Source organism: Sparus aurata, chromosome 6 (genome assembly GCF_900880675.1).
Source record: "Sparus aurata chromosome 6, fSpaAur1.1, whole genome shotgun sequence".
Lineage (NCBI taxonomy): Eukaryota > Metazoa > Chordata > Actinopteri > Spariformes > Sparidae > Sparus > Sparus aurata.
Window position 1 is genome coordinate 32,443,919 of NC_044192.1, and position 24,105 is coordinate 32,468,023.

Below are 24,105 nucleotides of genomic sequence, written 5' to 3' on the forward strand. Positions count from 1 at the left end.
TCAAGACAAGAAATTAACAGTCCTTTTAAACAGAACATCTGACCCAGGGATCCGTGCTTTCCCTTTGTGCCTAATATGTGCGTTCAGTAATCAATCCACGCACAGGGAAGTGGAGTCTTCATGTAACTTGGATCACATCTTCACCAACACAAGAGCCACATACCTGTGCTTTCTGCTGCAGCTCCTCAGTGGGAGACTCTGTTTCCCTGATAACCACTGCTTTTGTCACCAGCATGTCGGGGTGCTGCTGCTTGGCCTCTTGGATCGCCATGGCGAGGGCCTGGGGACAAGAGGCGCCAACGCATGGTCATAAAAATGTCACACTGGCTCTGTCTGCCTTCCAACTTTTTGAACATACAGTGTGTTGCATCGTTTTTTATATAATACTCCTCACCTGATGTTGGTCCACATCATCGTCTCCTGTGATTATAATCCTTTTCTCGATCCTGGTCTCTGAGTAGCCTCCCTTCACAGTCTGCACAATGTAGAAGAATTAATGATGACAAAAAGAGAAACCAAAGGAACCGTTGTTTTTATCATATTTGTATCTCCATAGAAAAACTCACTGTAGTGGCTGTACAGAAACATTAAATCAAATCCCTATTGTTTCACATTGTCTAACTCATAACAGAGCAGCAGAGATGTACTTAAATGCCACTGAAAACAAGGGAAAGTATAATATAAATAAATCCTGTTTGAGTTTTTTTTTTTACATTGTGGCAACTGAATCTTCATATATATCCATCAAACCAATTCTTTAAATCTTTTCTGTTTATTCGGCCATCTGCTCCAAAGAGTCCACGAAGAAGGGGAGAGACAACGATGTTTATCATAATATACAGATGTTCACCAGGAGATACGTATGTGATTCCAAGCTCCACTCAAACTGTAACCACGGGTACAGACGAGGTGTTACCTTGGTGACTTGAGTTGTGGTTGCTGAGGTGACGTTCTCAGCGGTGATGGTCAGCGGGGACACGACAGACTCCCTCGCTTGGGTGCCAGCTTTCACCTACAGCACAGGACACAAAAGAGGAGTTACACATGCATGGAGGGACACACTGTGCACACACACACACACACGTTCATAACCTCTGTCTATCTGATTCTGCTCTGGACGGCAAACTCATTTTGTTCTCAAATGTTGAGATTAATGCTTGAACTTTCATGAGATAATCATAATTAGGAACTATTATAAAAATCATTTCAGGTTCTTATTGAATGCAGACCACAAACGAACAGCCAAGGTGGGTCGGTGGGGGGATTTATAATGATTGCAGATTGAGTTTTACTTCTTGCATATTTTTTTTTCAATTAGCAGTTTGTTTCAACTGTGATGAGTGTCAAGTGAATTTAAAAACGGAGGTGCATTTCCTCCCTTATATAAATATTTTGAATCGAGTATTGTTGAAATCCATGTTTTCTAGATTGCAGTCTTCCTCTCCCCTTTCTTTGTGGACACTGCTGCATATCTTAACATGCCACCGCTACATAAATAAATATCTCATATTTCTGTTCCGTTTTCTTTCCGCTTATCCATGAGGGGTCGCTGGGATGTTGCTGCTTTTTTTCCCCCCCTAAGGGGTTGTGGGGTTTACTGGGGCCAAATCCAGTTTTACTCAATGGGCGAAGGCCAGCTCATCGCAGGACCCTTACTGATGATACACACAAGGTGCCAACTGCACATCAGGAGCAATTTTGGGGTTCAGTACCTTGCTCAAGGAGCCTTTGACATGTAGCTCAGTCGGGATTCTAACTAGCGACCTTCTGATCACTAGTCCACCAGCTCTACCCACTGAGCACAGCCGCCCCAATATCTCATATTTCAGCTGTAGCATTATTTATTACACTGTATATATAGATATGTTTCTAGTAGAATGTACATTTCTTATATTTTTACTTTTATGCCATTTTCATTATTGTTGCTTATATAAAGTTTTTATTTTTCTGCATATTTTCTAAGACTTTTGAATGGGAGCAGCTGTGACGCAAGCGATTTCCCCTCGGGGGTCAATAAAGCATTATTGATTCTGATTCTGATTTTGAAGCCGTTCAGTCTGAGCATAGCAAAAAACCTTCAAGACGCCACAGCTGCTGTTTGTAACACAGGCTTTTCTGTTGATAATTGGAATGTCACCCATTTGACAGGACAGAAAGAAAAGGACATTCGCACAAAAATATAATAAGCCCTCGGAGAAATCGGTTATTCCAGACCCTGGCAGCAGCACAAAAACTCATCTACTTCATGCAGACACGTCCTTGTTGAACTTTTTTTTTTTTTTTTTTTTTTTTTCTTCATTTTAACACTAATCAGGAGGATATGAAGTAAAAGGTCGAGGCAACAAAAGCAGACAGCGACAGCATACACACAGGCTTTCACACCGATGTCGCTTCTGTGACGACACTTACGGGGGAGCCATTTTCTTTGAGGGCAGCAGGAGCCTCCCGCGGGCTGACGACTCCATAGTTCTGAAGGAGAGAGAGAACGGGAGAGTCATTATTTATTTCCTAATATGTACTAATTCCAGCTACATCAAATAAATGTGGTAAGTGAGCAAAAGAGAAGCATTACTTCAACCAGCACATTAAAAATAAGTCATTAGCAATAAGGGAGCCACAGAGAGTGATACATATCTACTACAAACAGCATTCATTTATTCATTAAAGCTTTTGATGCATTTTTGTGTGTAAAAACGCGGAGAAAAGCTTCAACGGCGTCATCATTGGCCGAACTGACTGTGCCACAAATCATATAACAGACAGCTAGCATACAAATATCTTAACATTTCTCATAAATATACCTTGTTTACTAACAGGGCACGACACAACGTGTGTGGCGCGTTGGCTGTCAATCAAACTGTGACATTGGGAAAAATAACTTCAGAGCCACCTCAGCTTCTGTCTGTCTCCCCTCCACTTTAACCACTTTAAATCCACTTTAGTTTGCCACTTTGATGGAACACAGTACAGGTGGTGTAAACCTCGTTCACAAGCAGACACTCTGACATGCCATAGCGAGAAAATGACAAGGTGCATGCATAACCTTAACATCTACCTGTATTATTACTGTGTTGTGCAGACGGCAGTGCATTTGGCTGTTGGAATCCCTGGGAACTGGTGTAGATCTTTCCACAGCTAATGTCGGCTTGTCAGCGCAGGGAAAGCGCGGGCGTAATTGATAACATTGCGTTTGGCTGAGATAGTTCCAGGGCGTTGGTGTCGTGCGCGCTGGCTCGCCGCCTTGGCTCGCCGCGACACTTAATGGAACCGAGCCATCGTTAACTAAATTAGCTTCACCTGTGCTTCTCAAGTCTGCTGTGACAAGCGTGCGGCTCCTGCTGGCTCATCGACAGGGCTCACTGGAGCGCTCGCTAATGTCATTAGCTACACCTGTGGCGAAAAGTCACATTGTCTGCCGTGGAGAGAGGAGTCCATGCATGAGTCCATGGAGCCACAGCAAACAAACATCAGCTGGCGAGGTGCAGCGGGCTGTTTACTTCCTGCATTCTGGTACTTTTCTGATAAAAACCACTGAAAAGGGAATGAAATATAAACGGATACAGTGGTTTCCTAACATTGTAGCAGAACTCCTGAGCCCAGAGGAAAACTTTGCTGCTCAAAGCTTGCTTCTGTATGGCTATGGAGCCGTAAAGGAGCTCGATGAGAGTTCTCATTTCAGTCTCGTTGTAGTCGTTTTTTTGCTCTCAAACATTTCTCATTTGTTTCTCCTAAAATTCCTTAGGAGCAATAGGTGAGACTTGAGACTTTACCGCTCAAACCTCGCTCCTTTCCAGCACTGGGGAGACATTCTGAAACTTCATTGAGAGCTTGATGAGATCTCCTTTGAAACTTACAGTTAGCCCAAGTTGAGATTTTCTGCACCTGTTTCTCAGGAGAAACAGTTGAGAAACAGGAGAAATCAGCCACAGCCTCACTTTGGTCTCGCAGAGATCTCATAGTTGTCTGGGAGAAATGAATGAGACTCTACTGAGATCTCTTTTCCAATTTTCGTTTCCTCTGGGAGTGTATTGAACTCAGAAGTGTGTTTTGTTTTACAAGAGGGAGATTGTGTTATTTCATTATTCAGCAGTGATGTTAGACACTCTTTAAATGTAGAATTTGGTTCTTTACATCCAAATGTACTACTCTGGTCTAATTTCGTTGGCAAGTCTCACATGCATTAACCTTAAAGTGTCGCACAACGCAGAGACTTTAAGAATATGATCATTTCTTTGGATTTATGAACCAAGTTTTGAGCTGTCAAATGGTTTGTATTGTCCATCTTTAGACATTCCTCAAGCTGAACAAATTCCTTTCACTACAGTCTGCTGAAAATGCTACTCGGATTCAGAGGCTGTCACTGACTCACAGTCAGCTGACATCAGGCCTGTGTGACAGACAGCGCGAGGCGCCCTCTGCTGGCCGACACTGCTGCTGCTCAAGATCTTTGTCTGCCTATAGATGACGTCGTCCTTTTTGCTGCAGACACACACACACACACACACACAGGCTCACACTGTGTCTTCCTCCTCTGACATCTTAGAAAATTCAGCTCAGCACTGATGTGGCACTTCAAAGCCTCCCTCTCTACATCACTGCCCAAGTTCATCCACACCATTAGCTCAATGGCTAAAGAGCCCAGCGATGATTACATTTTAATAAGGCACCTGTTGGACAGCCAGCCAGCACTCAAATCTTCGCCTCGGGAGATGAATGGCGCTCCCACCTGCTTTCATCATCCGCATTAATACGCTGTCAATACTTTAATCACTCCATAATGATGCTATTATGTCACCCCCGTCAGGGGAATATGGCCCTCATAGCACTGAGGCCCCAAGTAGATGCTCCCTCCCCTAATGAAGATCGGCTCCAGAGCTCTGCACAAGTTTAAAATTCTTCACAGCAAGTCTTCGTTGGGTGACTGATGGGCAAGAGCCTGTGATATTTTTCTCACTCGCCCCTTTCTGCAAATACTGGAGCTTAAAATGTATCAGCTATGTGTAAAATATTCAATGGAAAAAGGAAAAAGAGCAAAAGAAAAATGTCTTGACATATTAAAGAAATAGCAGGACATTTTGTGAAATACGCTTATCACTGCCGAGAGTCAGGCAAGTAGATTGATATCATTCTCAAAGCTGTACAGAGATTGCAAGCATTAGGAGGTGAGGCTTCCCCGAACCAATACTGGGGCCACGTTGGCGCAATGATCAGAAGTAGCATCTACGTGTACACTGTGTATCCGTGAGTTCCACCAGCAACCTGTTGTCTTAGCTTAGCACAAAGGCTAGAAACAAAGGTAAACAGCCTGGCTCTGTCGGCGCCTCTAATGTTCCCTAATTTACATGTTTGTTCTTCTTTAATCAATCCGCACACAAAAACAGACGTGTTGAAACGACTTCCCCCGTGGCGGTACCATAGCAACCAATGGAGACCTTGCACCCAGCACATAACCTCCTGTAAAACCATCACGTGCTGTTTTTACACTTTGGTTTTTGGACATGTTGGAAAAAAATAAATAAGTAAGATGCAACTTAATAAGTCTGTTTGAAAGGTGCTGGGTGGATTACCTGCAGGCAGAACAAGACCAGCAGATTCCAAGTTTTCAGCTTTTACTCAAAGCTCACAGGCTGCTGGCTGTTACTTCATATTGAACAGATATGAGCACGATGTCGATCTCATCTGATTCTCAGCCAGAGAGACAATATTTCCCAAAATGTCAAGCAGTTGCTTAAATTTGTTGGGTCTGAATAAAAAAATGAAGGTGACTTTAAGTACGTAAATACTACAGTTTACTAAAATACTGTTTGGAGAAGACTTTACTGTCAGGTACAATGTCGCTCGCTGATTTAAACTTTGGAGCCATCACCAAATACTTTTTTTTTCCTAACCCAGCGGCAGCAGGTGTGTGAGTTAACAGCAACATTTTGTAAATGACAATAAAATAAGGTTTGTCCACATCGCTTATTCACCTGCGGTGAGACATTCATGATGTTGGGGTGGACCTCTGATCCATTCGTATGTGACTCCGTCTTGGATTCGGACCTCTTCAACATATGTGCCATGCTCACAGCACTGGGGTCTTTCTTTGCCACGGGAGGCTGTGAGAAACACACAAACAACAAAGTCAACCATGGTCAATGGAAACCAATGGAAACCAAGCAGTTTCTTCACGGCAGGAACACTGAGAGATAAAGAGGCAGACACTTCAGATAAAAGCATTTGAGCTCTGTTGACTTAAAGGCACAAACCCTGCAATAAATTTTTTTTTTCTTCAGCTTGATGAAAACATGCAAATGATGATGCAACAGCAGGGGAATTCAAAGAAACGCTGACGCAACCAACGAAAATAAAATGGTGAAGATTCATAAATTAATACATCAAAGAGAATAAAATATGTCGAATTTTAAACAAAGTCAAACATGAACAAAATGTACGTAAATCCAAACAATGGGAAATGGTACAAAAATAAAAAACAAAAATAAAATAAAATGTAAAAAAAACTGCGTAGCCTGGTAGTTATGGCAGGTAGTCCAGCCAGGCAGGGTGAATCCAGTGGGTGATGATGAAGATGAAGTTTGATGAAGACTGATTCATCTACCTCACGATGTGCTGCCTCCTCAGGAAGCTTCTCCTCGATGGGAGACTTGTCCCGGGAGCCCATCAGACGGGCAGAGTAGAATCTGGAGGTCTCCTCAAAGTCCTCCCGACCAACCTCAGGCTGCCGCTCCCTCTCTCCCAGCTCAGACGTGCCCTTCGAGAAGTCCTCTGCGCCGGAGTGGAGGTCCATGAGGACGGTGAAGTCGACCTCGGCCTCCAGGCTGGACGTGGAGCTGACCGTCATGCTGGAGCACTTGCGCTCGATGCCCAGGTGTGTTTCCCTCATGCAGGCCACTGTGTCCCGCTCCTGCTCCTCCTCTGCGGTTACGTTCGGCTGGGGCCTCCTGTCCCCGAGCTCCTTCTGGGGCGGGTACAGACACACGATCACCACTCTGAGGTTACTTAACTGCAGACGGATGGGTGATGACGATGGCACGGAACGGGATGGAAGTATCACCCCGGTGTTTGAGGGTTGCATGTTTGCAGGGTTTCATGGAGGATCCAAATTCAAAGCTATGACACATGCAACGCATCCTGAGTATACAGCTGAAAATGATCGGGCATGCATCATGTCACAAATAACAGAATGAACAGGTTAAACAACAACAGTGGCTCTGAAGCTGGGGGCTGGGACACCACAGGGGTCGCAAAATAATTAAAAGAAAAACTTCCATGATACAAACTCCAGGCCAACTACATGCATACAGGTCAAAATTGAATTAAGACCGGAATCTGATTTTTTTGACGGTTTTTTTTGCTATTGATATACTATTTTGCCTTTATTTTTTCAGAGCAGGTAAATCTGATGAGGGGATATGAACACCTGCATGCTAACTAGCTAACTGATTATGGGTGGATAAGCTGCTGAATCACATTTTTTCACTGAATGTAAATTCAATACATCTAACTTCACATATCAATAGTAGCCTAGACAGCTAAATGCCTTGCGAAAAAGCGACACATTTAATAAAGACTATAAATAATCCAAATAAATTGTATTTTCTTACATAAAAGGAATAAGAACATGTTGTTTGTTGAAACGGTAGTTTCCCTGAGCATTTGTCTGAGACTGCTTATTCAAAAAAAAAAAAATGTTGTCATCCTATTATGAAGATTTTGAAAAAGTCTGTAGAAGGCAGTTATATCAGTTTCCAAGTTAACCTTATCGTCAACTTTATAGCTTCTGAAGTCACGACTGCACAGATTTCTACATAAAACAATGCCGCGTAAAACAGGATGTCTGACCCACACCCACTAGTGTTCAGCATCAACATACCTCTGCTTTAATCTGTTTTAAGGTTTCTTAAGCCAAAAAGCCATGGGAGCCATTAAATTCCAATGAAGCTCAGCCAAATTAAAGTAATGCCACTCACATTAATTAGGCGCGTGCACTCGTTAATCACAGTAAAAACATCACAATGTCAGCAATAGTCAAGCACAGCGGGTTCTGTTTGCAGCACATAGATTCAATTCAAACTCTGACCATGGTGATGGATGAGGACATCTGAGCAGCCGGTGAAAAGTAACACACTTCATCATTTTTATGTACGAGGAGAAAAGGTGGTGCAGTCAGTGAGGAGGCATGCAGTTTACCCGCGAGGGGTGCAGAGATGATGTGCAGAGCATGTGAAGGTGGGTTTAAATACAAATGAATAACCTTGAAATCAGCAAACGGCTCTTCGTAAATGGCAGGAGTGGAGACGGGCTCCTGCAGGGGGAAGCAGAGGAAAGAGCACAGAGAGCATGTGAAGGTTAGTACAAGCTGAGGTGGTCAGAGGACTACACACCAACACACGCTGAAACCTGACCAGCAGAGCCTGAACCTACGAGCTCAGTGTGTTCTGAGCGCAGAATATTTCACTCCAAACCTAAACTTGGATCCTGGTGTAAGCGCTCAATCAGACTGAATATAGCCACACGTTTCAAAGCAGCTAACAGTTCAGTGTCTTTAATGTCTTTTAAATGGGGGGGGGTGTAACGGTACGTGTATTTATCCCACAGTGTCACAGTGCGGACAAACACAACCGGCTCAGTCAGTCACACTACGGTGTAGTATAACCATTCTGATTCACACTCTGACCCAGAAGGTGGCGGTAATGCAACAAAAAGCACTTTTCTGACCTCAGTTACAGGAGACGTCATGCAAATGTCCAGGTAGTAGTAGTAGTAGTATACATACAAATTAGTAGAAAATGGCAGAACTCAAAATTGTTAGCTTCTATCACTGTCATTCATAAAAAAACAAAAAAACAAAACCACAACTGTGCACATTTCAAAGGAGACATATGCTCATATTATTCACAATTCTATTTTGTGTAACTACTAGAACAGGTTTGAACTGTATGAAGCGCTCTGTCTCAGCTCCTGTCTCTTTAAAAGACAACAGAGCAGCCGTGCTAAATCAATTCTCGCGTGCGCAAACCAACCGCGAGGCATAAATAATGCAAATGTGTGACCCCGTGACGTAGCGCGACGTCACACAGGCGTGGACTTTAAGGCGGAAGTGCTGACGAGGCGTTTTCAGGAGCAGGTGTGTTCTGTGGGAGAGAAAGTGAAAACTTTTTTAACTTTCAAGATTTTTTTTACACGCACGAGAACATCTGTGAATCACTGACGGAAAGGGAAAAAAATGAAAAAGAATAATAGGTTTCTCTTTTAAAACGACATAAGCAGAAGAAGATAATGACACAATACGACCAGACGGAGGAGAAGACACCGTGACTGACTTCGCTCTACGGCAAGTTGAACTGACAAAACTATTTTATGGGGGCGTGACGGCACTCGCTGGAACAAACTGTAACTTGCAAAGCTGTACGTTGAAAATAAACGAAAAGAAAGCCGTATGCAGATGGGAGTTTTGTTGCTTTTTTCCCTTCTACTGAACCGTCACCCCAAAACCGAGTAATGTCCCGTACTGTGACTCTACCGCGTACTGTTACACCCCGACTTTTACGTGACTCAAACCCAGGTTTAGGTGAGAAATTCAGCCTGACCCAATCTAACCTGCTAGGTCTGTCCAGGTCCAGTCAGGTCCGAATGGATTCAGGCACAAATTTCAAGCCCTACTCTACGGTAACACAGCAAACAGCCATACAGGACAGAAAAGAGGTGAGCTTACTGCAACAAAAACATCGACAGCCGAGTTCATTTGGTGAGAATTAGCAGTGGCGGCGCAGGAGAATAATGCAGTTTTTCTCATGAGCAGGTTTTTCAGCATAGCAGCAGCCACTCATTGACCAAAAAAAACGGAGGAAGTGTTGCAACATTACGCGCCTCGAATTTCGTATTCAGGGCGTATTCAAATGCCGTCAAATGATATTGTTAAATGTCCAATAAAAGGTGTAAGGGGGGGGGGGGGCGCGTTTCTAAGCCTGTCGGAGTGACTGTGCGAGTGGGTCCACATGTTTGGAGGAACGCCTAATGTTTTCCCTACACCCTCCCCGAGTTCAATCTGATCTCGATATGATTGTCACTCGCCAGCGAGAGCTGCGCAACACCTCTTCTCATGCCTATTTAATCCAATATATGAAAGAGCTTGACTCAGATGAAAAGGTGGGGAATGATGAAAGCTGTCATGTCTATTCACTTCCAGTTCCTTTCATTCCAGTGCCAAACGCGTGCAAGCTCCTAATGATACCAACAGTGAAATGAAAGCAGCAAATCTGACTGTGTCAGGCACTGAGCTGTGGTGTCTGGCTGCTCGCTGCCTGCTGGGGCTTCACAGTTAGAGGAACCAATGGGTTTATAACACCGCTTAGCTTCCTATCCAGGTGAGGGAGAGGCAGATTTACGATTTATTATCACCAATCCGAAAGGATCGTGGGGTGTTTTGAAAATTCTTTTGAAGTGAGTCAGTTTGATGTAGTTCCTCAATCAGAAACCAATTCTGTACTCCATTTATCTCTAATTTGGGGCAATAATAGCTGTCTTGTAACATCAAGTAATGGATGGAAGTACTTTTCACCCTTTGTTTCTCCGATGAGTGATTTAATCTGTGACATTAGCATGCAATAAATCATTTGTTTTTTGCATTTCCAGTTGGAAAATGGCACGGAGATGTGCGAGAAACTCAATCAGAGCGGTGATAATGTGTGAGCCTTTCTTTCCGTGCAGTCCTCTGACGGAGAAACAACGTGAGCTGGAAAGAAATTTAAGGCTCGCGTGTTCCGGAAGGCGAAGACAAACCGACCAACCAAAACATGAGATATTGATTCTGCCTTATTTTAAATTTCACAGCCAGTGGTGAAGTGTACAGATTTGCCAGACAGTGTGGTGCATGTTGAGGGCAATGGGGGGGGGGAGATAAATTGGGTTGCCTTTTGGGAAAATGTCCAAACTTTCTGATTGTTTTGGGGTTTTTTTTGTTTTTTTTTTGCCACAAGACGGAGCAGAAGTATCGCTCCGCCTGCTCTTCACACAGGCACGAACAGGTAAGATGGATGAGTGTTTCAAGTCACTGAAAACGTAGAAAAAAAGAAAAATGGCGTGCGAGTCTGTCTGAAGCTCATGCGATGCTGTTTTCCCAATGACTGAATAGCAGATGCCAAGCAGAGTTACCGAGTGTCTCTTCTTGGCTGCGTCCAGGCTCGGCTCCCTGCCCACATTTCGGCTGTTCCGCAGCATTAGTCCGGACTCCCTGACCTTCTGTGTTTTTACTGGTGGGGCTGGGGGAGCCATTTTGGGAAGCCCTGAAATCTTTGAGCCGAACGACTGGCTCTCTATAGGTCCTCTACCGGACTGATAGCTATCATCTGGATGTTCTGATTTAGCGACGCCCTCCGGATCTGCCGCGAATGCCGGATGGAAGGTGGAGACGTCAGTCCAGTTGAGGTCTGAGGGTCCCTCTGGAGAGCCGACCGACCAGCGGTATTCTCTTCTGAGGACCCGTGCGGGCTCGTCCTGACCTGACCTGTCCCTTTCGTCCTTACACGCTACGCTCTTTGATCGCTCCGGCTTGAGAGGAACAATCCTGGTGATTTCCGCCTGGTAGCTGCTGCCTGACAGTCGGTGGAAAGACGTCCTCTGACCTCTGTCTCCGATGAAACCCTCGATATCCTCTGCCCCAGAACTACTGATCTTCCTCTCATGTGTCCTGACCTGTCGCAGCTTCACCTCTGCTAGCTCCTTGTTGTCAATAAGGCCCTTCCCTCGCGCCATCTTCACACCCTCCCCTTTAACACCTGCTAATGAACTATCGTGTTCTATCTTTCCCGGTCCGTTCACTGAGCCTAAATCGATATCTGGCCCAACCTGACTCGCTTTTTTCTTTACCTGCTCTGTTCCTGGAGTGGAGCCCTCCCTGCTTTCTCCTATTGATATATCCTCCTGTCTGTTGTCTTTATAGCCCCTGACAGGCTGATCCTTTGCTAATCCCTGATCATCTTTCATCATCTCCACTGAGGACGAGTCACAATGGTTTCCTGTTGCCGAGGCTTTTTCGGGACTGTTGTCCGAATCCGAGCCGTCATTTTCATCCCCAGTAGAATCGCTGTCTCCTTTTCTGTAGATGAGCTCAGCAGGCACCCCCAGGTTTAAGCTCTGGGGTCTCCTCTTTTTCCTTGGTTTAGAAGCTGTGCGTTCTTTTATCTGGCACGAGCCCAGGGCCACATCACTGTTTGCCCCAGGGTCTGAGGCTTTCGATGGTTTACCTTGAGATTTGTCTTGAAACAAGTCCGCATTCTCAGATAATTGAATCACGAAACGACTTTTGCCAGCTGGCCGAGGCTCAGAGCATACATCTGCCTCTCTGGACGATTTTGCTGATGGAAATTCATCAATATGGCTTTTCATTTCTTTCCTGTCATACCCTGTTACCTCTTTATGTATCATCTTGGCAATGTCTATCTCTTTTTCCAGCTCCTTTTTCTCCCACGAGGAATCCGATGTGAGAGATTTGTTCTCCTCTTCTGCCTTCCAGTCATGGTCCTGTTGATACGTTTCTTGCTTTTCAATCAATACCCACTCCTCAGAGCCCTATATGTTGGTATAGATTAAACACAGTTAGACATGCCAAGCACACCTTCTGTAAATAATGAATTCTACTCAGCGATTTGAATCACAGAAAATGGGAACAAGTTCTGGCAAACATGCATTTGCATCGAGGGATTTTATAGTTAAATATTCGGGAGTGTTCTCTTGAATACATAGACATGTGAGTAATAAGAACGCACAGCAGGCAGTGCATTACACCAGACCACAGAATGCTTCAAATAGTAAACTGTATCATGAAAGAGAAAGAGTGAGAGATGTGCAACCTCAGGTGAAGTCACCACAGTCTTCTGGACGAAACCCTCAACAGACAGGCTGTTAACAGGGTCCTTTCCAACTGCTCGGCCAACCAACTGCCTCGACACGAGGCAGAGGGGAGAGTTTAAGAGGGAAGGAAAAGAGAAGAAGAAAAGAAGAAGAATCTTTATTTTATATTTACATACAGACATACAACATAGAGAAAGTGGTTATCCGCATTTAATCTATCAAAGGGGAGCAGTGGGATGCCAACCTACAGAGCTGAGGTAACCATCTCCAGATCGCAGCCAGCGCCTTCGTCAAGGGCGCTTACTGGAGAATTAACCGAATGTACAAGTTTTGAAGAACAGCTGTTCGAAGTCGGACTTGAAATGAGGAGTGAATTAGTGAGCGGCAGAATAAACTATTTCATGCAAAAGGGAGAAAATGTGAAAGGCAGAAGGAATCAGTGGAGCTGACTTTTTCTGTCGAAACTTTTTTAATGAACTTCAAGCTAAAACATGCAATCCCTTGTACCTGACAGCCACTGAATCCACATAACCAAATCAGCAGGCATTTGCAATGCAAATATATTTTCTGTGACTACATCAAAGAGTCAAGTTCCGCTGAATCTCTTGGAAACAGTGAGGAGCACAGAGACTCTCCCAGACGTCAACTGTCAGTCAAACACAATAACATCCGTTATCCGTTATCCCCTCCGCCGTCCTACCCTCGCTGTCATCTTACCTGGAATGAGACGCAGAGCAGATTACATTTTCTGCAGCGGGGCGTTTGACATTCTATGGGCATAATCTGATCATCCCAGAAAGCATACGAGAGATTGTCAGCAGACAACTTGCGCCCAGGCAAAGACAGAGGCATCCTATCTGAAAACTACTATCTCAGCGCTCTATCTTTGAAAGCCTAATTACCAAAATGTGATCAAAGCTTGAGTGCTTTCGTGATCCGGCATAAAGGAAACTGTGTCACTGTTAGGCAATCGGGGAGGGGGGGGGGGGGGGGGATAACTGATAATTATTTCTCAAGTGCCTCACATTGAGCAAATCCTCAAAAAACATCTTGAAACTAATCTCATCAAGATGCTTCCCTTCTGTGCTACTTGTCAGTCATCTTCAAGTACCTTTGAGATATTGTCAGAATTATTCCGGTGCACCAGAGAGAGGCAGGATGCACTTCATTATGAACCTCTTAAAATAAACGGCACATCTTTTATGTTTGTTCTTTCGAGCAGAGGCGCCTTTGCACGGGAGATATTATATTTGAACCGCCTGCGGGAAGGAAATTAAAGAACCATAACTACCTTCACTAATAATGCTCATTTGCTTTTGCTTTTTACAGTCATACCGGTGCCGCATATCTTCAGGCTTGTGTTATTATTTAAATGAAATGAAAAGAGCATGCAAAACAATTTACCAAACAAGCGCTCCGAGTCTCGAGTCAGGCAGCAAAAAGAAGAATCCAACGTGACAGCGACATGTCAGACTGGAATTTCAATGCCCTTTAATGGAATGCCAATCACCAGAGGTCGCTGGATTTGAGATATTGAACATAGTGGACATTAGGGCCCACAAATCTCCCACCAACCCCCCTCCCACCAGCATGAGCTCCTACTCACAGCCTTCTTCTCCGGTGTGCCTGTCGGGGAGGTGGCTGACAGCCGCTTCTCGCGGTTCATCAGCTTGCTGTTAGGCTCCCTCAGGGTTCTCTTCAGCTCGTTGATGCTGGCCTGGTGCTTCAGCAGGAAGTCCTGCGACTTATCCAGAAACTTGAGGAGAATGTGCAGAGGGTGAGAAACAAGACGGGGAGAGAAGGGGAAAGGGGAATGCATTAGCAGGACGTCAACATCCCTCTCAGCAGCAGCAGTACCCACATCAACACATCTGATATGCATGACTAAACAGGATGTGAGACAATATGGCCGATGCGCAGGAGAAGATGGGATGTGAAGTGCTTACAATTACTTTAACCAGAGAATATGCTGGTGTTTTACTTCCCTTTGTCGTGGCAAATGGAGAGAAATGACATTTAGGATGCTCCTGAAGCTCGCAGAAAACAAAAGCAATTATACTGACGACTGAATGAGTTCTTTAGACAGAAACAAACACGACAATCACGGCACTCACAGCAAAGTAGACGATGAAGAAACAAGTGTGTTAAGTCTATTAACCTTTTTGGATGATTAAAATGTGCATTTAATTTTGCTTGTGTTTTGTGAATGTTGACAGTCATTGGTGGAAAGTAGGACGAAACTGCCATTTTCTGCTTAAACTTAAAGGGTAATTTTCCACATTAAATTGTGTTTAAGGGGCTTGGGGAGTTCTACTGCTTATGTGACAGAAATAGTGTAAAGCCTTTTGTGGCTCCAGAGGGAGCTGCATGTAATCTGATGATTTGCCTCCAGTGATGTCATCAGTGGAATGCAACTATTAACGCAACTAGTGAGGACATCACTGGAGGCAATTTATCAGATTTACTTTTTTTTACATACTTTACAGGTAAAGGATAGGTTCAATAATGTTCACAGTCAGGTGCTCTGTACACTTCAAACAGCTTTTGCTTTCTGCAATCATCCCCCTGTGTTCATTAGGGCTGTAGCGATACACTAATCTCACGATACGATACGATACACGATATTCAGCTCACGATATGATATATATCACAATATTTAGCCAACGATACGATTCGATACGATTCGATACACTTACATCATTTTCTGAAAGATTTTAAAAGGGACAGTGTGATTTTGGTGACATCTTGTGAGTGAATACGACAATACAACCATTTAATTAATTGTAGGGCTGGGTATCACCAGGTACCTCGCAATACAATACCATCACAATATTTTTCCCTCGATAACGATAATATCACGATACAGCGATTCTGCGATAATCGACATATTGCAAGAAATTTCATCCACGATACATCACGATATCTGTGTCACTGAAGAAATTCAGAATTTATTGACTGCACTGAATCCATTTTACAGGAATTACAAAACATTGTCAATCAATTTCACATGAATGACAGCCAAGTAAACAAAGAGTATATTGCACAGTGTCTCTTCTTAACACACACACTGACTACAACTATCATTAAATATCTATATGTGTGGGTTTCAGAGCTACTTAAACCATTTTTTTAATTTTATTTGGTTGTATACCTATGTTTGAATAAAGATAAAGCTGTCCTCCCGAAGAGGGGTGGTGGTGGTGGGCCAATTTTTTTTTTTTTTTTTTTTTTTTTTTTTTTACGTTTTTAAATATCAATATTTGGCACCAGTGTATCGATAACGTACCTCAAGACGAAATATCGCGATATATCGCAGTATCGATATTTTGGCACACCCCTAGTGTTCATATTGGCCATTAAGAGACCCTTTCCTAATGAATCCTGCCTCATTGTGAGTGGTAATATTATGTCCTCTATGTAAAAACGTATTCCAAAGTTTATCCGAAGTAAATGCAAGGCTTTCTTTCGACGTTGCCGTATTTTTAGAGCAAATTCCTTATTTGTTTCACAGTCTCTTTACTGCAGCTCAACAAGTCCAGAAAACAGGAAGACGATCTTATACTTAAGACTCTTACTTTGGAAGACACCCACTGGATTTGTCTTCATCAGAGTGCTAAAGCCTAAAATTAACTTGAGATAAACTTAAGAATATATTTTGGCAGAAAACCAGAACTGTGGATTTTGTCGCCCATCTCTTCCATCAGAAGCAAATTATGAAGAGATTTCTTCACAGCCGGTATGATCACGAGGAGTGATTAAAGCAAAAAAAAAACCTGTTTCAGTGTTTATAAGATTTATTATAAGTCAGATGAACAAATTTAAATGTCTTCTTTCAGATTTTAGGTTGAAAATATGTGCGAGTTGTGAGCAGTTCCACCAAACATTTGGAGACTTTTAGCCTCTAAAATTGATGATATAATTTAGACAGATTCCCAGTGATGTCAGAGTATCAGATGTTTCCAAAGACAGCTACTCAGGTTGATCTGGTTCAGGCTGAATAACGCTGGACAACCTGACAGTCTTAGAAAGTGTCTTACTTAGAGGAGGAACAATGCAGTCAACCATTTAATTCACTAGCAATTTCTTTTACTGCACAGTTATTCCTCTGTTGTCATAAAATATGCATTCTTGATTTTTATTCTAGTTTTTCAATGAAACAATATTTTAATAATCTTGTCTCACAGGCAGATTCCTAATTGCTAAAAAATTAAAGAGAAGATGAAATTTTAAAAAAAAGTCCCATTAAATGAAGTGCAAATGTCTGAACTCATTTGAGCTACCATTCTCAATTAGCTCGGCTGGCCATAAACTCCAGTTTTTGTAGCAGGCGTGCTGAATACTGACGTTCAGTTCATTTTACACCTTCAAACGGCTGCACGAATGCCAACACAGTCGACGGAAAGAGACAACCAGATCCACACTGAACGTCTCTCAGTCACAGGGACTACTTTCTGCATTCTATACATTTCATCAAGTACATTTAGCTGATAATACTTACAATACGGTTACTGAGTGGGGAGATTGACTTTGGCTTGTGAGTCTTAAAGCTTGAGTTTTTTCGGATTGTATTCAACTTTCACTTGAGGGAAGGATCTGAGTGCTTCTCCCACAGAGCAGAATACTCCAAAATAGTGAGGAAATGCACTGACGCTAAAGCACTTAGGGCAGGAGAAGGGCTCATGTCTATCTATAACACAAGAGACTTTCTAAGCCACAACCTGATCTTTTAAATCTCTACGACATAAAAAAAAAAGTTAAAAATAAAAAATAAATGTCCTTCGATCCACGATGGCGGCTGCAGGCAAACCTCAATCTGCAAAAACCCCCAAAAGACTAGCAGCGCACACGACAAGAAGCACACGGGCCGAAGACAGGAACCTGTACCTCCTGTTTGTGCCGAGGAGTGGCCTCCTGGTCCAACTGAGAGAGCTGAGTTGGGGCAGGAGAAACGGGCAGGCACAAGAGGGGTTCAGAGGTGAAGAGTGCAGGGTCAGAGAGTGCAGGAACAAGGTCGGGTGCAGAGACAGGGTGGGAGAAGGTAAGTCAGTCAGAGGACAGGCAGGCAGACAGACTGGAGGGCTACATTTGGCCACTTGTTACCATGCCAAGACAAATTTGGAAATTACTCGAAAGCACATCCCAGTAGACATTTTGGAGTTTAGTAGATCCTGGTTTGGCATGCGAATACACTAGAAGTGGAGGTTTTTGAAGCACAGCTTCTTTTACCAAATGTGAAGTCAAGTCCGAATGATCCTTCTTAGGTCAGTTCAGACTGGTTTTCCGAAAGCGTTTTGAGCGTATCGTCGTATCGTGCACAGCTGACATTTTTCACCATCTTACCAATCACTGTCTGTCAAATGTTTGCTGGGATGCTATGACAAATATGACACAACCTCGGCGGCAGCTCTTGCTCGCTCAGAGTGCAATGCAGCACAGTGTTTTCTCTGATAACAGAATCACTGTCACAGTTAGACAGCGGAAGACAGGCAGAAACAATGAGATACAATTAAGACAGATATATTTAAAAATAACAATGGATGGATAAAGACGGGTACACAGACAGACAGAGACCAAATCACCAGACACCAAATACCTCCTGTTTACTGTCAACTGGTGACCCAGCCTCCTCCTTAACGCCAGCAAGAGTTAAAAAAAAAAAAAAAAGAAAAAAGCATGTTAGCAACAGAGGGCTAGGCTCAAGTGTGCACTTCTTAGCATAATGAGAAAGGGTTAAATACTGTAAAGCTGTCGGTGGGATTTATGAGCAGTGCGGTGTTAGCATATAAGCCAGAGTGAATAGGAGTGAAAGGAGAAGAGTTAGTAAATGCTAAATCCACTGAAGCCACCGCAGCGTTACACCCCTACTTGGATAAGCCTGAATTGACCTGAGGAGCGTGTGCTGCACCCATGTACGTCAGCAGCCCTGCAGTCCATACCTTCATCCTGCACCAAGACCTGGGTGTCTTCATGTTGACTAAAGCTCTTTACATTTGGACCGTACATGAGAAAATCAACTCTATCACAGTGGAAATTGATCAGAAATTCAGGAAATCTTCACTACCATGATCTCCTTCTTTCTGCTCGGCGTGACGTTGCCGTCATAGTCTTTGTCCTGCTCGCTCTGGTCCTCCTCTCGGTCCTTCTCCTCCTCGTCCTGCTCCATGCTGGGCTCCAGCTCCGTCTCCTGCTCGTCCATGGAGGGGCTGTGGAGGCGACGCTGCTCACTGACGCTGCGGTGGGACATGCCGTCGTGGTTCTCACACATGGCCGATACTGGCCGCGAGAACTCTGCTGGTAACAAGAATTGAAACATTTACAAAGGGGCAGTTCAGACTTTAACCCAAAGATCTGACATTTTGGGAAATATTCTCAGGGTTCTTTGACAGCTGTAGTCCTGTTCATTCCACACCAAGAAGGGAAAAAAAGGGCACATTGAAGGAACTATCGTGGCACTCACCTCCATCCAGGCTCCTGGACAACAGGTACCTCTTGCTTGTGGAGCGCTCAAAGTGCGGAGCGGGCCGGTCTATCAGAGCGCTGGCCTGTCTGGTTTGAGCCTGCGTCCTTCCACTGTATCGAAACTTTGAGCCCATCACTAAGAAGCCCTTCGGAGGAGGCTCCGGAGACACCAGCCTGCGAAAAACAAAAACAGCCATCGGTGAACATTCCTGACCACATACTGTACCATGCAGTGATGTGCACAAGGGGGGGGGCAGGGGGGGGCAGTCGCCCCCCCCCCTCGTGGCTCAATTGTTGAAAAACGTGCGTTAAAGTGCCCTCCTGGGAGCCAAAAGGTGTGCTAAAGTGCCCTCTTGGGAGCCAAAAAAGCATGTCAAAGTGCCCTCTTGGTTTGGCAAAACACACTAAACTGTCCCCTTGGCTGGTTAAAACATGATAAACTGCCCTCTTGGGAGCCAAAACACACGCTAAAGTGGCCTCTTGGGGGCAAAAAACGTGCGCTAAAGTGCCCTCTTGGGAGCCAAAACGCGCGCTAAAGTGCCCTTCTTTTCGCCCCTGCCCTTCAAAAAGTCTGTGCACGCCACTGGTACCATGTAACAAAACAGAGCAAGGCATGGATGTTTTGTAACTGCTCACAAAGGAGGCCATCACATTGGAGCCATATGTTCTTGCTGATATGTGATCACATTTTTCTGTGCGGTTCGGAGCAGCCGTGGTCATCAGGTAGCAAAGTGCTTCACTGCCGTTCATTTTCAGGATGGAGACGCAGGCAGTTTGAGAAAGTGGCCTTCGTCGAAAATTCACATAGGGATTCTAATATTGTCAATATACTTTTAATAACACAGAACTATTTATCATTGGAATGCCATGCTCTGTTACAACAAAGGGTAAACACATTATGTGGCTGTGACAGAGGGAACTCTTCAGAGGGAACAGAATTAAACTTTAAGCGTCTGAAATAAATATTTTTGAGACGGCTTCGATGGAGCGCAGGCTGCTTCACTTCCAAACAATTTCGCTTTATGAATCCGGAGAGCGTGTTTGTGTGTGTGACCTTTTGGATGTGTAGAACAACGCGGAATATTAATTCCTGTCGGCGTGTCTCTAGAAATCAATCATCACTGAAGTCAGGCTTCTCTGCCCTGTTCTCCTGTTCTCCTGGAACCCTGTCAGGCGCTTTTGGTGTCTTGAAAAGCGGCATACAGATCCAATCCATTAATGGAGAGGCGCACTTAACGTTTCTGCTGGGGGGGGGATCACTGCGGCTAATGTTATATTTTCCTTGTTTATGTTACATAATTTCTCCAACCAGCAGATTATCTACACATCTAAATGTGCTCCGCGCATCCACAAATCACTGTTTGCAGTTGGTTGAAGATCTAATCAATATTGCTTTGGCCTATTCTTGGTGCTTTACATTGTCGTCAGACAGCCATATAATACAGTGCGGGGCAGCTATAGCAGTGGCTGTGAGTAGGAATACTGATGTTATATGATTGATGGATTATAGTCCAAAAGGAAAGGGCTGTCTGATGTCACTGTAAAATGGCAAAAAAAAAATAGTGTATATTTAAACGGATAATATTGTTTTTTAGGCGTGCCTTCCTTTAAGGTGGCTAAAATACGTCTTGCTGTCGGTGCTGTTCAGCAGTACAATGCTCTGCTTCACTGGCGCTGCTTCTCCACACTGAGGGAGACCTGACAGTCATCTACTGCAGGTTACACACTGACTAGGGATAAGTACCTCATACAACCCCTCATCAAAAGACCCTGAACTATCCCTTTAACATGATTTACGGACGAGTTAAAATTAAGTGCGATTTAATTTGATGATTTTTTTTTTTTCGGTACCTTGAATCATAACCAGGCCAGTCCTTTTGCACCTGTGTAAATATCTCTGAAACAGATGGCAATCAGTTCCAGGTGGACTATCACTTTTTTTTTTTTTTCAAAGGCTCATCTCTGGGGAAACCCTAATAGCTGAAATCTGCATCTGTCATGATTAAATTTTTCATGAATCATTGGATATCATCAGGATAATGTTGCACCTGCTGGTCTCATGCTCATTAATTTCCATGCACAAAAAGCTTCTGTTATACACATTAAATATCCTCCTTCTTTCTATGTGAGCCCCCCAAACCCGAAAGTTCAAACTGCTCCTCTGTTCAGAGTTGGATCCTCTTGTTCTGCTTGTGTCTGTGCCTTCTGCATGCTCACTAGCTTTACCACTCGTACTTGAATGTAGGAATTGATTCTTTGTATCTGCACGCTCCACGTAAAGGTGTATCGATATTCGGTGAAGCCAAGGTGGCCATGAAAGTAATATGAGCTGCAGAGTGACTGTATGTTTTACAAAGCACTGTAATAATGGACTGTGTGTGGTGCGCCCGATACAGTTGTACACCTGGAAATGTTTGTGTGTTTGTATTGGTCGGAGAGGAACCTTCCAACCATGAGACCGGATCAATTCTCACCGGAAGAAGGTGTGATGCTCGATGCAGACCTTCCACAGCTTCTTGGCAGCTCTGTGATTCGGGAGCTTGAAGCCGATTGTACTTTCAAACTGCTCGTACTGGAGGGGAGAGAGAGGGGAGAGACAGAGAGAAATGTGAGCAAAGTTGCTGGGGATACAAAACCAAGTGGGCTTACTTTGTTTTGCTGAGGGAAAACTCAGTACTTCCGCGTAGACTGAAGTTCAGGCCAGTCTAATGCCTTCATGAAAAATTCAGTAAATCCACTGCATCTCTGAACCCCCCATCAAGGACGCGGCCGTTACTTTGTGCTAGCATATACACTACTCCGTAAGCGAAAAAACACGTATAGAAAATGTGGATTTTGCTGACCGGACAGAAAGGAGCAGATGAAGGCAGGGGGGAAGGATTCCATTCAATGTTCAGACAGCGGGAGCAAAAGTGAGGAAAACTATTTCATGGCTCTATATTTACACTCTTTATCCCTCTGCTCTGGCTGTGGATGCAGCTGCAGCAGCTCTGTTAAAGGGGCTCTTTATTTGGCTCAACCACAGGCTCACTGTGTGGCTCTGTCACTTGACTGGGTCTGGCCCAGACAGCCTGTCACACTGAGGCTCAGTATGGAGGATAAGCTGCAGTGCTGCACAACACAATGAGGCGGGTCAAAATATAGTCCCTGACCGTGCAGAGGAGCAAAACTGGAGGTATAAAGCAAAGGATATTACAGCCATCTGCTCAGCACAACTGACGACACAGTCACTCCTGCCCTGGCTTTTTAGAGTGACAGCTGTGACTGAACATCATTTTTACTGTACTCACAATCTGAGGGCATGGCCCTTGACATTTGATATTTAGCGAAACTGGCTTAGTCACTTTTTTACAGGGAATTAGATGAGACAATCAATGACATTCTTATGCCTGTATGCTTAACACAGTATATAGCCAGTGCCCGGAGATGGTTGGCTGAGCTGAAGCATAAATATTGGAAGCAGGGGGAAACAGCTTGCCTGGCTCTGTCCAAAGGTAAAAGATATACTGTGTTAATAAGGGGTTCTAAGAGGTGCTGGTATGCTGGCTAATTTACGGTATTGGTGAAACTCTAGCCAATTAATAATTCTGACAATATGAAGCAAAAATTGCTTTCACTGTTTTTTAAAAAGTCCAGCATTTACAAACTCTGTTAAAGTTGCACCTTGACAGTTGGTTTGCATTCCAAAGTATCATATTTTCTCACTAAATCTCCAAATCTAAGCCTCGCTTACCCCCAGGTGTGCATGAAGTATAGATTATAAACTTCTTTTTTAAATGAAAAGAAAATGATCTGTTATCTAATCAGCATTGGCCATGAGAAGCAGGTACCTTTCGGTTACCTTCCATATTGTGCATCTGGGGGTCTTTTTTATGATAAGCTAGGCTAACTGGCTGCTAACTGAACTGCATTCTTCATGCTTAGCTCAAACGGACTGACATGCGAGTGGCATCTGATTCTACCCGAGACAGTGTGTTAATTAAAGACTGTTCCTTTAAAGGTGTAATCTGCTGATTAATATTACATTTTAATAGAAGCAGGGAACTTTTGACAGAAATGCAACCAGCAGCGGAGGCCAAAATATCCTTACTTTACATCCTAGTATAGGTTAGGCTCCAACAAAACTGGAGCCACTACATTTCACATAATGCAACTTGAATAGAATGTCGATGTTAAAATCCCCGGCTGGTTAACACTCAGTCCATTTCGGCTTAACATGCACAAATTATCACAAAGGTTTTCTGGTATAAATTTGCAGTCCTACGTCTACTATAAAATGTACAAAGTGTGCCCCGGAGTGCCCCTTTAATTATCCCTAACCACGCTGCATACCTCTCCAGGTCGTATCTTAATGTAGAAGTTGCTCCTCTTGTAGGAGATCTTGAGGATCTTTGGCCAGGCGAAGCGGTTGATCCTCAGCCTATCGCGGTAAATCAGCAGGCCGTTGGCACAGACACCCAGCATTATGTCGATCCCTTCAGAATCCTGCAGCCAACGCGGGACGGTAAAGAGGCAGGAATTACTGAAGAGCAACGCCGTGTGCATCCTTGAAGCCCACTTTCATGCAAATTAAAACAGCCAACCTTAGCGTGATGGAGGTCTACCCCGTACATGGACAGCTTCTTCGCATTCTCCAAGAAGTTAATTTCAGCCTCTGCTGGAGTCATCCCCCTGTGGGCAGAGGAGCAGTTATATCTGTAACCAACAACAACAGGCCTTCTTAAATAATGAAATCCTAATCTTGCACAGAGGGGGCTGAATTATCTCAGTAATGTCCGTGATATCTTCAACTCT

General features: G+C 43.9%; 1 protein-coding gene across 12 annotated transcripts in view; it reads right to left on the reverse strand.

Annotated features, from left to right (window-relative positions):
- LOC115583783 (band 4.1-like protein 1) overlaps positions 1 to 24,105 on the reverse strand; it is an 88,622-nt gene that overhangs the window by 3,559 nt on the left and 60,958 nt on the right. For 2 of the 12 annotated variants that reach the window (XM_030420963.1, XM_030420964.1), the window contains 17 exons: positions 23,895 to 23,982; positions 23,644 to 23,796; positions 21,786 to 21,883; positions 19,310 to 19,485; positions 18,914 to 19,143; positions 18,446 to 18,481; positions 17,737 to 17,781; positions 14,459 to 14,608; positions 12,852 to 12,938; positions 11,155 to 12,570; positions 8,255 to 8,305; positions 6,599 to 6,958; positions 5,970 to 6,098; positions 2,410 to 2,469; positions 917 to 1,012; positions 395 to 475; positions 164 to 280 (listed from right to left, as the gene is read on the reverse strand). In XM_030420963.1, the coding sequence (XP_030276823.1) occupies positions 164 to 280; positions 395 to 475; positions 917 to 1,012; positions 2,410 to 2,469; positions 5,970 to 6,098; positions 6,599 to 6,958; positions 8,255 to 8,305; positions 11,155 to 12,570; positions 12,852 to 12,938; positions 14,459 to 14,608; positions 17,737 to 17,781; positions 18,446 to 18,481; positions 18,914 to 19,143; positions 19,310 to 19,485; positions 21,786 to 21,883; positions 23,644 to 23,796; positions 23,895 to 23,982 (3,373 nt within the window). The remainder of the gene's footprint in view (positions 1 to 163; positions 281 to 394; positions 476 to 916; positions 1,013 to 2,409; positions 2,470 to 5,969; positions 6,099 to 6,598; positions 6,959 to 8,254; positions 8,306 to 11,154; positions 12,571 to 12,851; positions 12,939 to 14,458; positions 14,609 to 17,736; positions 17,782 to 18,445; positions 18,482 to 18,913; positions 19,144 to 19,309; positions 19,486 to 21,785; positions 21,884 to 23,643; positions 23,797 to 23,894; positions 23,983 to 24,105) is intronic. The other 10 variants (XM_030420970.1, XM_030420965.1, XM_030420971.1 and 7 more) reach the window with 10 other exon arrangements.